Source organism: Rhinoderma darwinii, chromosome 3, assembly GCF_050947455.1.
Source record: "Rhinoderma darwinii isolate aRhiDar2 chromosome 3, aRhiDar2.hap1, whole genome shotgun sequence".
Taxonomy (NCBI): Eukaryota; Metazoa; Chordata; class Amphibia; order Anura; family Rhinodermatidae; genus Rhinoderma; species Rhinoderma darwinii.
Window position 1 is genome coordinate 36,464,662 of NC_134689.1, and position 12,148 is coordinate 36,476,809.

Consider the following 12,148-nt stretch of genomic DNA (forward strand, 5'->3'; position numbering starts at 1 on the left):
GAAATGTTATTCATATTGATGACAGGTCATCTGATTGTGGTGGTTAATCGCTGCATGCCATGGTGATGTTTCTATAGACAAAGTATAACTGCTTGATAAAAAAAAACAAAATAAGAAAAATATAAAATTTAAAAAATTATGGTAATGGGGATAATTTCTGGGGTCTAAATCTATCTCTTTCTCTCTCTCTCTCTCTCTCTCTCTCTCGCTATTGGTCCATTATCATTTGAATTCACATTAATGATGAAATACTTGGTTGAGATGGGACTCTATTGACTTCAGTAGCCAATCAGCAGCCATTAAATGTAGCTACTTCCTTCTGTGCCATTCTACAGTCAGAGGTCAGCACGGGAGAATTCAAGATCTGAGCTCTTCTATCAGGACAGGTTAATATTCCAGGACAGCGAAATTTGGGGCTACGGTAGGTCATTGAATTCTGGATACTCATTTGTCATAGGGTTGGTGAATCATGAACTGCACAAAAGGAGGCTCAAGCGTGACATGTAACTCTACCTATTGCCACATTAGACCCATTTTAAACACCGATCTTCTAAACAAACAAAAATGTTTGAAAGCAATATGAGTTCTAATTGTCTTGTATGACTGTCAATTTACTCGTATTATTTTAAGTAGTATATTAGAAAACTTGTAACGCAGCCTGGGGTAAGTACAAGGCATATTCAGTTAAGAACAATTTGTTAAAATTTTACTGACTTCCAAAGGTAAATGTTGGAGTTTTTATTAAATAAAAAGTAAAAAATATTTATATTGATGCTAAACCATGCAAACATGTCAACCATCACTGTTCCTATCACTATTAATAACAATATCATTAAAATAACAATAATACAAACATTTATTGAAACATCACATATATTAAAAAGAGAAAAGACATAGAAAATATATATATTTTTTTTACATAATTTGCTATATAAATTGCTATAACGCTTACAAACTCAATCCCTCATTAAAGATAAGGGGGAGACATAGATAGAGGAGAAACACTTTCTTCCTATCATAAAGGGTTTGTCCAGGATGAAAAAAAATATGACTGTTTTCTCCCACAAGCAGTGCTACAACTAACCACAGATTGTGTGTAGTATTGAAGCTTAACCCTATTCACTTTACTAGAGCAGAACAACAATTCCAGACACAACTCATGGACAGGTGTGGTGCTGTTTCTTGGAAAAAATGTCATGTTTATTTTAATGCTGGACAACCCATATAACTAAAATAAGTAGGCAACTCAGCAAGTCAAGCTACTCCTGAATAATCAGAAAGTTGGATAACATATTTGTGGAATTCTATATCTCACTAGATATGTGTGCAGCTAAACAAATAACTTAATTCGGCGCACAACACATTTGAAGTCGTTCTAACAATCAGCTGATCATTATTGTTAAGGGAAGCTCTGGCAGTGGCTGCTTCGTTGGTAATTAAAGGGTAATTCACATCTTAATATTTATGATAGGTAGGGGTTCAACCTTAAAAATGGATAGGCCGCAGGGCTGACAGTGTTGTGTCTCCTACTTCTCATTTTCCCTGTACAGCGGCTCTCCCAGCCATCCGTCAGTGCAGGGAACTGCAGCAGGCCCCATTCAAGTGAAATTCTCTACAAAGCGGGTGGCCAGGGTAGGACCCTCAGCAATTTTAAAGTGATAGCATATCCTAGCGATATGCCATCACTTTATAAGATGGGAATATCCATTAATTATCGAATGCCAGATATTCAAAAGGTTGACCGACCATGTAATACATGAATAGGCAGGGTCTACCAAATCGAGAGCTGCTATATGGTAGCGCTTCTCCACTGAAGCTCATAGAGGAGCCCTCTTTATGATATCCATATGCCCTAAAATGTCATATGAAAAGGGGTTGTCTTCCTAAGATTTTGAGGAGAGTTTATATGATGATTATTGTACAAAGTCTCCACTAGTCTTTTTTTTGCAATGGCAAAGTCAACAAACAGAGGACACTGTTTTAAGAATACACACAGTTAAGCCATAAAAAAATGTTGTGTTTAACAAAGACCTACCTGTCCATCACTACTTATTGCCAAAGCTTCCTTAAGACTTTCACTTCCAAGTCCAGAGTCATCTGCATCGATAAGGTTGTCAACAGGGACGTTTTGAATTGATTGAGTAACAGCAAAGTCACTTTCAGATTGATCCAAAGCCACACAGAGATTGTATGAGTATGGCAGAGGTAATGTTCCATCACTGTACATAGATAGCACTCTGGGATCAACTGGGGGATACAAATTTGTACTTAAAGATCCAAAGGATGTTGAAGGTTTGGACTGCTTACATTTTGAAATAAAAACTAGCATTACTGTTATAATAAACAAGAAGGAAATGAGTGCAAGGGAGATTAATAAATACAACTGCAAACTATTCTGGGGGGATTCATCACCAATTTCACTGATAATATTGAGTTTAGGACCAACTTGTTGGAAATTATCTGCAACAATGAGGCTTAGTGTGACAGTGGCTGAGAGAGCAGGGTCTCCATTGTCCTTCACCATAACCACAACTTTGTGCTTCAATATGTCCTTCTCCTGAAAAATATGAGCAGTCCTTATTTCACCAGTATGGTCATTGATAAAAAAGTGAGTTGGTTCTGACGTTTGTATGAAATGATAGGAGAGCCAAGAATTATGACCAGAGTCTGAATCCACTGCAACCACCTTAGTTATTAAAGACCCTGGTTCAGAAACAAAAGGGACCATCTCAAATACAACAGATCCACCACTATCTGGTGAAGGGTACAAGATCTTTGGTGTATTATCATTCTGATCTACTATACGGATAAGTAGGGTTGCGTTGCTGCTTAGAGACGGAGATCCATTGTCTCGAGCAGTCACTTGTATTACCAATTCCTTTAGCTGTTCATAGTCAAAAGTTCTCTGAGCATAGACAACGCCACTCTCTAAATTAATTGAGAGATAAGATGATAATGGAAGATCTTCTGTACTAACGGTAGAAATGGAATAAACTATTTTAGCATTGTCTCCAGTATCGGAATCTGAAGCCTGTACAGTATATATTGAGGACCCTGGTAAGTTGTTCTCTGGCACATAGGTGACATATTTGGATTGAATAAACATTGGCGGGTTGTCATTAACATCTGATATCTCTAAAGTGATAGTCCTTTTACTGGATAGTGGTGATGATCCTCTGTCTGTAGCTATAAGTGAAATATTATAAGAAGACATTTTCTCTCTGTCCATTTCACTTGCTGTAACAATTCTGTAGTAGCTGTCATCTGCTAATAACAAATTGAATGATAATTCTTCCATAAGTTTACAGTCCACTTCTCCATTTTCTCCAGAATCTTGGTCATGAACTTCAATCAGAGCTATCACTGTACCTAGGGCGGCATCCTCAGGAATAGGAGTAGATAGTGAAGTGATGGATATCTCCGGTGGGTTATCATTCACATCCATCACTTCTACCAGTACTTTACAATGGGCCAGAAGGCCTCCTCCATCCTTTGCTTGTAAAGACAGTTCATAATTCCTTACCATTTCAAAATCTAACTTATTATTTATTTTAATTTCCCCACTTTTAGGATGGATGCTGAAAGTTCCTGTATAATGGATCTTTCCTGAGGTTTTACTGAAGGAATATGTAATCTCTGAATATAGACCTTCATCTTTATCATTTGCACCTATAGTAATTATAGTACTATTAACTGGAATATTCTCATCTATTCTTACTTTATATACTTGCTGAGTAAATATAGGAAAATTATCATTAGCATCAGTAACAATGATCCTTATTAAAGCAGTTCCAGATCTCATAGGATTCCCTCCATCCATAGCTGTTAGTATGAGCTCATGAAGACTCTGTGTCTCTCTATCTAATGGTCTCTCTAGGACAAGCTCTAGAAATGTACTACCATCTGGATTACTGTCTTCACTCAGTGTGAAATACTCGTTATCACTGAGCTTATATGTCTGTACAGAATTAGATCCAGTATCTCGATCTTCTGCAGTTTGTAAAGCAAATCTGGTTCCTGCTGATGTTAATTCTATTGTTTCCAATTTAAAAACATCAGGGAAGAACACTGGAGAATTATCATTTATATCCTGAATTTCTACTCTGACCCTGAAAACAGTTAATGGATTTTCAACCACAGCATCAAAGGTTAAGAAACAAGAAGCTTCTGCCCCACACAATGTCTCTCTATCTATCATGTCCTTAATATATAGATTTCCATTATCCAGATTTACATAGAAATATTTCTCTGAAGCTCTGGATACAATCCTCAGTTTTCTAGATGAGAGCTGCTTAATATCTAATCCAAGGTCATCTGCAATATTTGCTATAACAGAGTCTTTCCTTATTTCTTCTACAATGGAATAATGAATCTGACCAGAGACTGAATGACACAGCCAAGAAAATAAGATAGAAATTGTTACTTGCCATCTGAGTCCTTTGTCTTTATGAGGTTCCATATGAGACATTGCTGTATTAGAAATATCATAGAAATCGTTGAGCTAACCTATAATCCACTATCCATGAGAAATTTCCCAGACAATTCTTGTCTGTTTATTATGAATTCTAGTATAAAATGAAGCTGTTTAGCTCAGGAGAGATGACTGCAGAAATGAATGTGTCTCCTCTTGCAGATCTGGAGTGTATAAGAGTGACAAATATACCAGTGTATTTACAGTTCTACAATCTTCTCCTTACTGGTTAAACAGCGGCGCTGTGAGGTAAAATTTAGGAACTGCATGCTAGGAATTTATTTCTAGTCATGCCATACAATAAATATTTGTTTATATGTATCCATTTGTATCCATAAATAGATAGGTCGATAGTTTATATATATATATATATATATATATATATATATATATATATATATATATATATATATATATATACACATTTTCCTAATCAGAAGTAATATGATTCTTGTGATATCTTTAAGGGTCCATAAAATCTAAAATATAGATTTTATAAATGTTAAGCTGATAAAAAGAGCTGCTAACATAATTGACTAACATGTATATAAATATTTTCGGAGGGTCTCAGTACTTCAAATATTGGATAAAAAAATTGTGATTCTAAAACTTGTGAGCCGAGCAGAGATTTTTCAGCATAATACACTCAGAATAACAGTAGTTAGTATTTATTTCTCCACTAATAAGACAATTTCCAATGTGCAACTTATCATATAACTCGTTTTATATAGATTATATACTTCAGAGATATATATATATTATATTTTCTTCTTCTCAGAAACATATTTAAAGGTACATATTCTATTACTTTTCTTCAGAAACAAGCTTTAGTGATATAACACTTCAGAGACATGGATCCTATTACTTCTCTTCAGAAACTGGTTTTGGTGGAATAACACTGTCCACTCCATATATATATATTAACCTTATTTCCCCTCAACGCTTTTACATTCACTGCTTATATGACTCCTTATATTACTCCTTGATATGGTATTTCTAGCTGGTGTCTCACTATTGCGTTTACCCTCACCACAGATCAGGGCCTCACTCCTGTGAACTTTAAGGGCATGACCACACGTGGCGGATTTCCTCCGCAACTGTCCGCATCAATGCCGCACAGAATCTGCGTTGCAGATTCTGCTGCGGATCTGCACAAAATGTGCAGTACATTGATGCGGACTAGCTGCTGCGGACTGCGGGAAAAGTGCTTCCCTTCTCCCTATCAGTGCAGGATAGAGAGAAGGGACAGCACTTTCCCTAGTGAAAGTAAACGATTTTCATACTTACCGGCCGTTGTCTTGGTGACGCGTCCCTCTTTCGGCATCCAGCCCGACCTCCCTGGATGACGCGCCAGTCCATGTGACCGCTGCAGCCTGTGCTTGGCCTGTGATTGGCTGCAGCCGTCACTTAGACTGAAACGTCATCCTGGGAGGCCGGACTGGAGACAGACGCAGGGAGTTCTCGGTAAGTATGAACTTATATGTTTTTTTACAGATACATGTATATTGAGATCGGTAGTCACTGTCCCGGGTGCAGAAACAGTTACTGCCGATCGCTTAACTCTTTCAGCACCCTGGACAGTGACTATTTACAGACGTCTCCTAGCAACGCTCCCGTCATTACGGGAGCCCCATTGACTTCTTCAGTCTGGCTGTAGACCTAGAAATACATAGGTCCAGCCAGAATGAAGAAATGTCATGGTAGTAAAACCAATACGCTCCGCAGCACACATAAGATCTGCGGACTTCATTGCGGAATTTTGACTCTCCATTGAAGTCAATGGAGAAATTCCGCCATGAGTCCGCCACTGCTCCGCAACAGACAGAGCATGCTGCGGACACCAAATTCCGCTCCGCAGCCTATGCTCCGCAGCGGAATTTTACGCCTCGTCTAAACGAACACTGCTAAATTAAAGTGTAAGTCAATGGACAAACGGCACCGCTGCGGATTAACGCTGCGGAGTGTCCGCAGCGGAATTTAAGTGAAATTCCGCCACGTGTGAACCCGCCCTAAGTCCTCTTTTTGTAAATCATACAGGGTTTTTTCTGTCGTACTTGAGAGAAAAATGGCTTCTCCTCCTCTCCTCAGACCAACCGACACCAACTGCCTATTCAAAATCCCCTCACACTCCCTGCTCCGTCTCCATAGCAACCAGCAGATGTGATGTCAGATGTCACATGTCTGTCCTACCTCCTCAGGCGCATTATCTATACTATGGCTGTCCGGCCCTAACTATGTTTAATGCACAAACAACAAATAACCCCCAAAAATTATTTATTCTATGCAGTCCATCTTGTTTACTTACACCGTTCATCAACTCATTGGCTGACCATTCCCCCACTTCCACATATGTCTATCTCTATACCGCTTTCCATTTACTTTTATTATTTATATATATTTATTTTTACAGCTGCCATATATCACAATAAATTATAATACACACATTAACTTAGTCAGGCACCAACACAGATATATAGATACGTGTATATGCGTATTCTTATTATTACCAATTATGTTTTCTCTTTACAAACAACTATAGTAAAACAAAAGTATAGTAAAATAAATCTCCACATTTTTGTTTAAAGGAAACCTGTCGTCAGATTTAAAGCCCTCAAAACTGCTGACAGCGATATATACATAGTGGGGAGGACATCGTAAAAATACCTACTGTATGTACCCAAGAAATAGATTTTTTAGATGCCTCCGATGCCACAATCGCAAGTGCCACTCTTTACTGTGAGTGACGACTCCAGCGGTCTCCTAATTGGAAACTAAAACTGTCACCCAGAGCAGGGGAGAGGGGCTGGCGTTTAGTGAAGAGAGCCTGGAGCACTGAACTTGAAGAGGCCGTCTCTGTGGCACTGGCGATTGCACACGGGGACATCAAACTATAGATTTCTTGGTCATCCAACTTGCATGACCAGCGACACAAGTATCATTACGCTGCATTCCCCACCCTTTATATAGCACTGTCAGCAGTTTTGATGGCTCAAAATTGCTGACAGATTTACTTTAAATAGAAGAAACTATCTCATAGTGCCCTTGTTGCCCATAGCAACCAATCAGAGCTCACCTCCCATTTTCCCAGTTGTTTAGAAAAGTATAGCTGGACTCTGATTGGTTGTGACCGTTTTGATATATGTGTGGTCTAATAAATATGCATGTGATGGTGGATTGATTGTGACCAACAGTGCCAGCCATTAGAATAGTAATATTAATACCCTTCCATACATTCATGAGTGATCTAAGTGTGGTTATATTGTTGTACATGTGAATGATCATTGTACCACTGTGTAACTGATCACGCAATCATGTGGAATACTTGTTACGTGTCCTTAACTTGTTAAATACGTAATACAATTTTGTTTTTCTTTTACTATGTACTAGTTTTTTTCTATACTACAAGAGCTACATCATTTTTAGTGATCTACCTGGAAAGTTACACCTCTGCTATAAGGCTATGTTCAGACATAACATTTTTTTTTTCAATTTTTGGTGCTAGAGTCCACACTGAAAATCCACAACAAAATCTAGGGAATGGGAAAAAATAATTAGATATAAAAATGACATATGCCTAAAATCGACAACAAAACCTGCAGCAAAATCTGTATGTAACATGTGAACATATCCTAAATGTCCAGGACATTCTTCACTTACACGCCCTGCATGGTTCTTACTTATCACATTCAAAACATCTAGAGATGTTAAACTATATCTAAGCATCTAAACTATAACACAAATTATTTATTCATTTCTACTCATATTAGATTTAAAAGACCTTCAGCAAAACTACTTTCCATCATAGCCCCCCCCCCCCAATTATCTATGATCTCTGCACTTCTTTTATGTATATTATACTCATTTCCCGGCAGTCCGGCCTCCGGTCTGATTCTGGTTATACTCATCTTGATTTTTATATTTTATCCTGCTTCCTCTCCCTCTGTGCTATGCTTTTAATCCCATGATACACCAGCATAGCATCACATGAGCAGTGAGAGCCAGTACCCTGTCTGCCTGCTGGGAGGACAGTGTGATTATACTTTTCTCAATAAACCCTTAAAAATGCGAGTTTCTAAGTATGGTGCCAGGGGGTGCTTAGATACATTACTAGGGAAGTAAATTGAGCCTTTACTTCCTTAGCCTAGTTATGGCTTTGCCTGAATATATCCACAGACTCCTATAGCCTTGACAGATTCTAAAAGACTGTCCTTTTGGCATCAGTACAGTTTTTTTTACTGTAAAATAAAAAAGTACAGCCCACATGATATATACTTTTTTTTTTTTAACATGGCAGCTTATGGATGACATATGCAACTATATGGCATAAAGTCGCATATGTCAGGGGTCTGTGCTTGGCCCATCTGCCCAGAGATTTTCCCACCATACGTGCCAAAAGTAAACATTTAAAATAATGTGAATAGAGCCTAAAACATGTTCACGCCAAGTCTTCCAGAGCGAGAGCTGATGGCTTTCAACTACGGCTAATAGGGAGGGGTCCCCGACACATAAAATACATATAACTAAACAAAAACAATCCCTATAAGCTAACTATATGCTGACATTAGAGAAAACCAATAAACATTAACCTTAGCAGCAGCAACCTTGATAGGTTCATGTAGAACCTAGGAAAAAAATGCTCCTTGTATCAGGCGCTCTTTTGTGGGTGGTTCAGTAATTCCACAGAACAATCAGATGAGACTTAAAACAATTTATTTCTGAACATACTAAAAAATAATAAAAATTGCTGCTGCAATAGCGTATCGTTAATTTCTAGAAAATATTGAGTTGCTTTTAATCCAAGTTTGTGGTCTATATTGGAATATAGAGAGGTTACATCTACTGTCATAAAAATATCGTTTTCCTTCCAATTATATTTCTGTAGGTCTCTTGATTAGACTTGTGGAATCCTTAAGGTTAGATTGTAATTTAGTAACTAAGTTTTGTAGGTGTAAATCGACGTAATGTGATAGTTGGCTGGTTAGTGAATTGATACCCGATATTATCGGTCTTCTTGGTGGATTATTCTTATCTTTGTGAATTTTGGGTAAATTATAGAAAAATGGTGTTTCTGGATTTGTTACTGTTATGAATTTTTTTTCTTTTTTGTTTATGATTCCTTCTTCAAATTTTTTTTTAATTAGGTTTTTGAATTCCTCTTCATATTGATCTGTAGGATCAAATTTTAATGTTTCATAATATTTATAATCAGAAAGTATTCTATTTGCTTCTTGAATGTAGACCTCTCTATCTTGTAGTACAATTCCTCCTCCCTTATCTGCTAGGTTCTATATTTCATATGACCACGATAAAGAAACTCGAGCATTGGAGCAATCAACCGTGGGTCTGCTCCAGAGACTAGCACAGTGCGTCCGAGACTAAGGTGAATTCACCCGAGGAGCAGCAAAGTTAAGTTGTGCTGACGATCTAGCACAACTGGATCAGGTGAGTCTATCTGCACTCACCTTTGCATGAAAATATCACTTGCCCATACAATATCACCTTAGAGGAGCACCGTCTCTCTCTTTTTGTTTTTTATCAAGCATTGGTAGGTTCATATAAACATGTGAATGGTACAGTAGAGTACAAATAAATATACATTTAGCAACCGAGTTACCTATGACAAGGGTTAAAGTATAAGAGTTTGGCTCTAAAAGCAGTAAAGGTAGTCAATGTGTGAGCGACATTTTCCTCAACATCCTAAATATATAAATTTCTAAATGAAAAGCAACATGCATGTAGCATATATTCATTGTAATTAATGCAAAACAACCCATCATTAATTTTTACTGTCTTAATTGGGTTTTCTCTAGTTTCCAGGTTATCAGACACACAAAGGTACACATAAAAGTTCAAAGTCCAAAGTTTATTAAGGAAAACAGCAACTTAAAATATATTTTTTCTCTAGCAGCAAGGAAAATATTACTCACAGGTTTGGCATAGCCCAATGGTGTTAAACAATCTAAAATCCCAGTATTATTATACAATAATTCTAACAGACCCCAAAAAATGATTTAAACCAGATCCAAAATAATGTTATATCAATGCGTGGATTTTCATAAAAACAAAAAATATGTATCTTGAATATAAATAGATAAGCATGTAATTTATAATGTGTTTAAAATGTAAAAGAATTCACCTCATGAAGAACATTTACTGCCAAAGAAGACAAAACACTTTCATTTCCAAGTCCAGAGTCATCAGTAGCAACATCATATATCCTGGTAAACATACACCATGCACAGATTTATCATTTTATACTTGATATCTGTCTGCAATTCAGTGCAAAAAAATTATATTTAGACGATTTTCAACCCATGTAAAAAAAGATCATTAAAGTGCCACATAGAATTTAGAGATTCCTGATTTAAGTCATATGTACATGAAGCTAAATGAAGTAGAAAGTTAACAAAGTGAACAAATGTATGACATGCATTAGTTACCAGCTATCGAAAAAGACCTGCATTACATGATTCACCACAGGGTGATATATATATAAAAATATATCTGCCAGGCCACATGATACACTACATACTGTTCAACGCATTTATCACTAGGTAGTGCACATGTGGGCTTTAACTTACCCTAACACCCCCTTTCTCCTTTCTCGCCCCCCTTGTTACACTCTGCTGAAACATTTTTTTCCGTATTCACATTTTCGATTTCCTACTATCATTCTTCCTCTATATTACTTTTCAAAATCTGTTCATTGTAGGACCTACATGGTTCCAATGTTAAGTCAGACTTACAGAATGTATCCTAATGATATCAGCCACATATACTATTTCTTCTTGTATATACTATAATTGAACTATGCCTCACAATGAACCTCAAAGCTATTTTATGGTAAAAACGGTTCTGATGCCCATAGCAACCAATCAAAGTTTAGCTTTTATTTTTTAAACTGTTGTATAAAATAAAAGCAACATTGTGATTGGTTGCTATGGGCATGTCCAGTTTTTTTGATAAATCAGGCCTTACATATCATTCAGTAAGGACATTGCTTTTATTTTCTATCCTAAATTTGGAATCTGTTTTGTTAACAAAGGCAACCTTGTAAAATGCTGACCATATTAAAAAATAGAAGTTAACATTCATACACCCCAACAATAACTACACCAGGGTTGAAAATTTAAGCCAAATATATTTATAAAAAAAAATATCCGTTTGAATTTGAACCACAATCATATCCAACCTCCTGTCTTTTCCACTTATGGCATTCTCGTTAAGACATTAACCCCATGTTTTATAAGCCTTTTTGTAGTACTTAGTACAATATGAGGCATCTTAACTGTTAGTGAATCGATTTTAAACAAATCGAGTAGGGTCCGATTTCTCCAAAAGGTTGGGATTTGGCAGAATTAAAAGCTTTTGGGGTTCACGGTGCACGAATCAGTAATGTTGACTGCCGGCTGCCATTTTACAGATTCGAAAAAGGAAGAGGGTAGAAGTGGCGATAAGAAAAAAACCATACTCACTTGGTCTCCTGTAGTGATACATCCCTGCCGGCCTCCTGAGATGATGTTCTTTTGTCCTATGTGACCACTGCAGCCAATCACAGGCTGCAGTAATCACATGGGATAAAACAATGTAATCTCAGGAGGCAGCCAGGGACACTTCACTACGGGAGACCAGGGGAGGTAAGTATGTTTTTTTTAATTTTAGGAGTGGAATTGCAAG

The 12,148-nt window shown here is 37.1% G+C and overlaps 1 protein-coding gene across 9 annotated transcripts in view; it reads right to left on the reverse strand.

Moving 5' to 3' along the window:
* Positions 1-12,148, reverse strand: part of LOC142748889 (protocadherin gamma-C5-like) — a 352,928-nt gene that overhangs the window by 245,884 nt on the left and 94,896 nt on the right. The window contains exon 1 of one of the 9 annotated variants that reach the window (XM_075856228.1): positions 2,036-4,605. The exons of the other annotated variants lie outside the window; for them this stretch is intronic. Coding sequence (XP_075712343.1) covers positions 2,036-4,468 — 2,433 coding nt within the window. The 5' untranslated portion in view covers positions 4,469-4,605. Of the gene's footprint in view, positions 1-2,035; positions 4,606-12,148 lie in introns of those variants that run through there. 9 annotated transcript variants of the gene reach the window in all.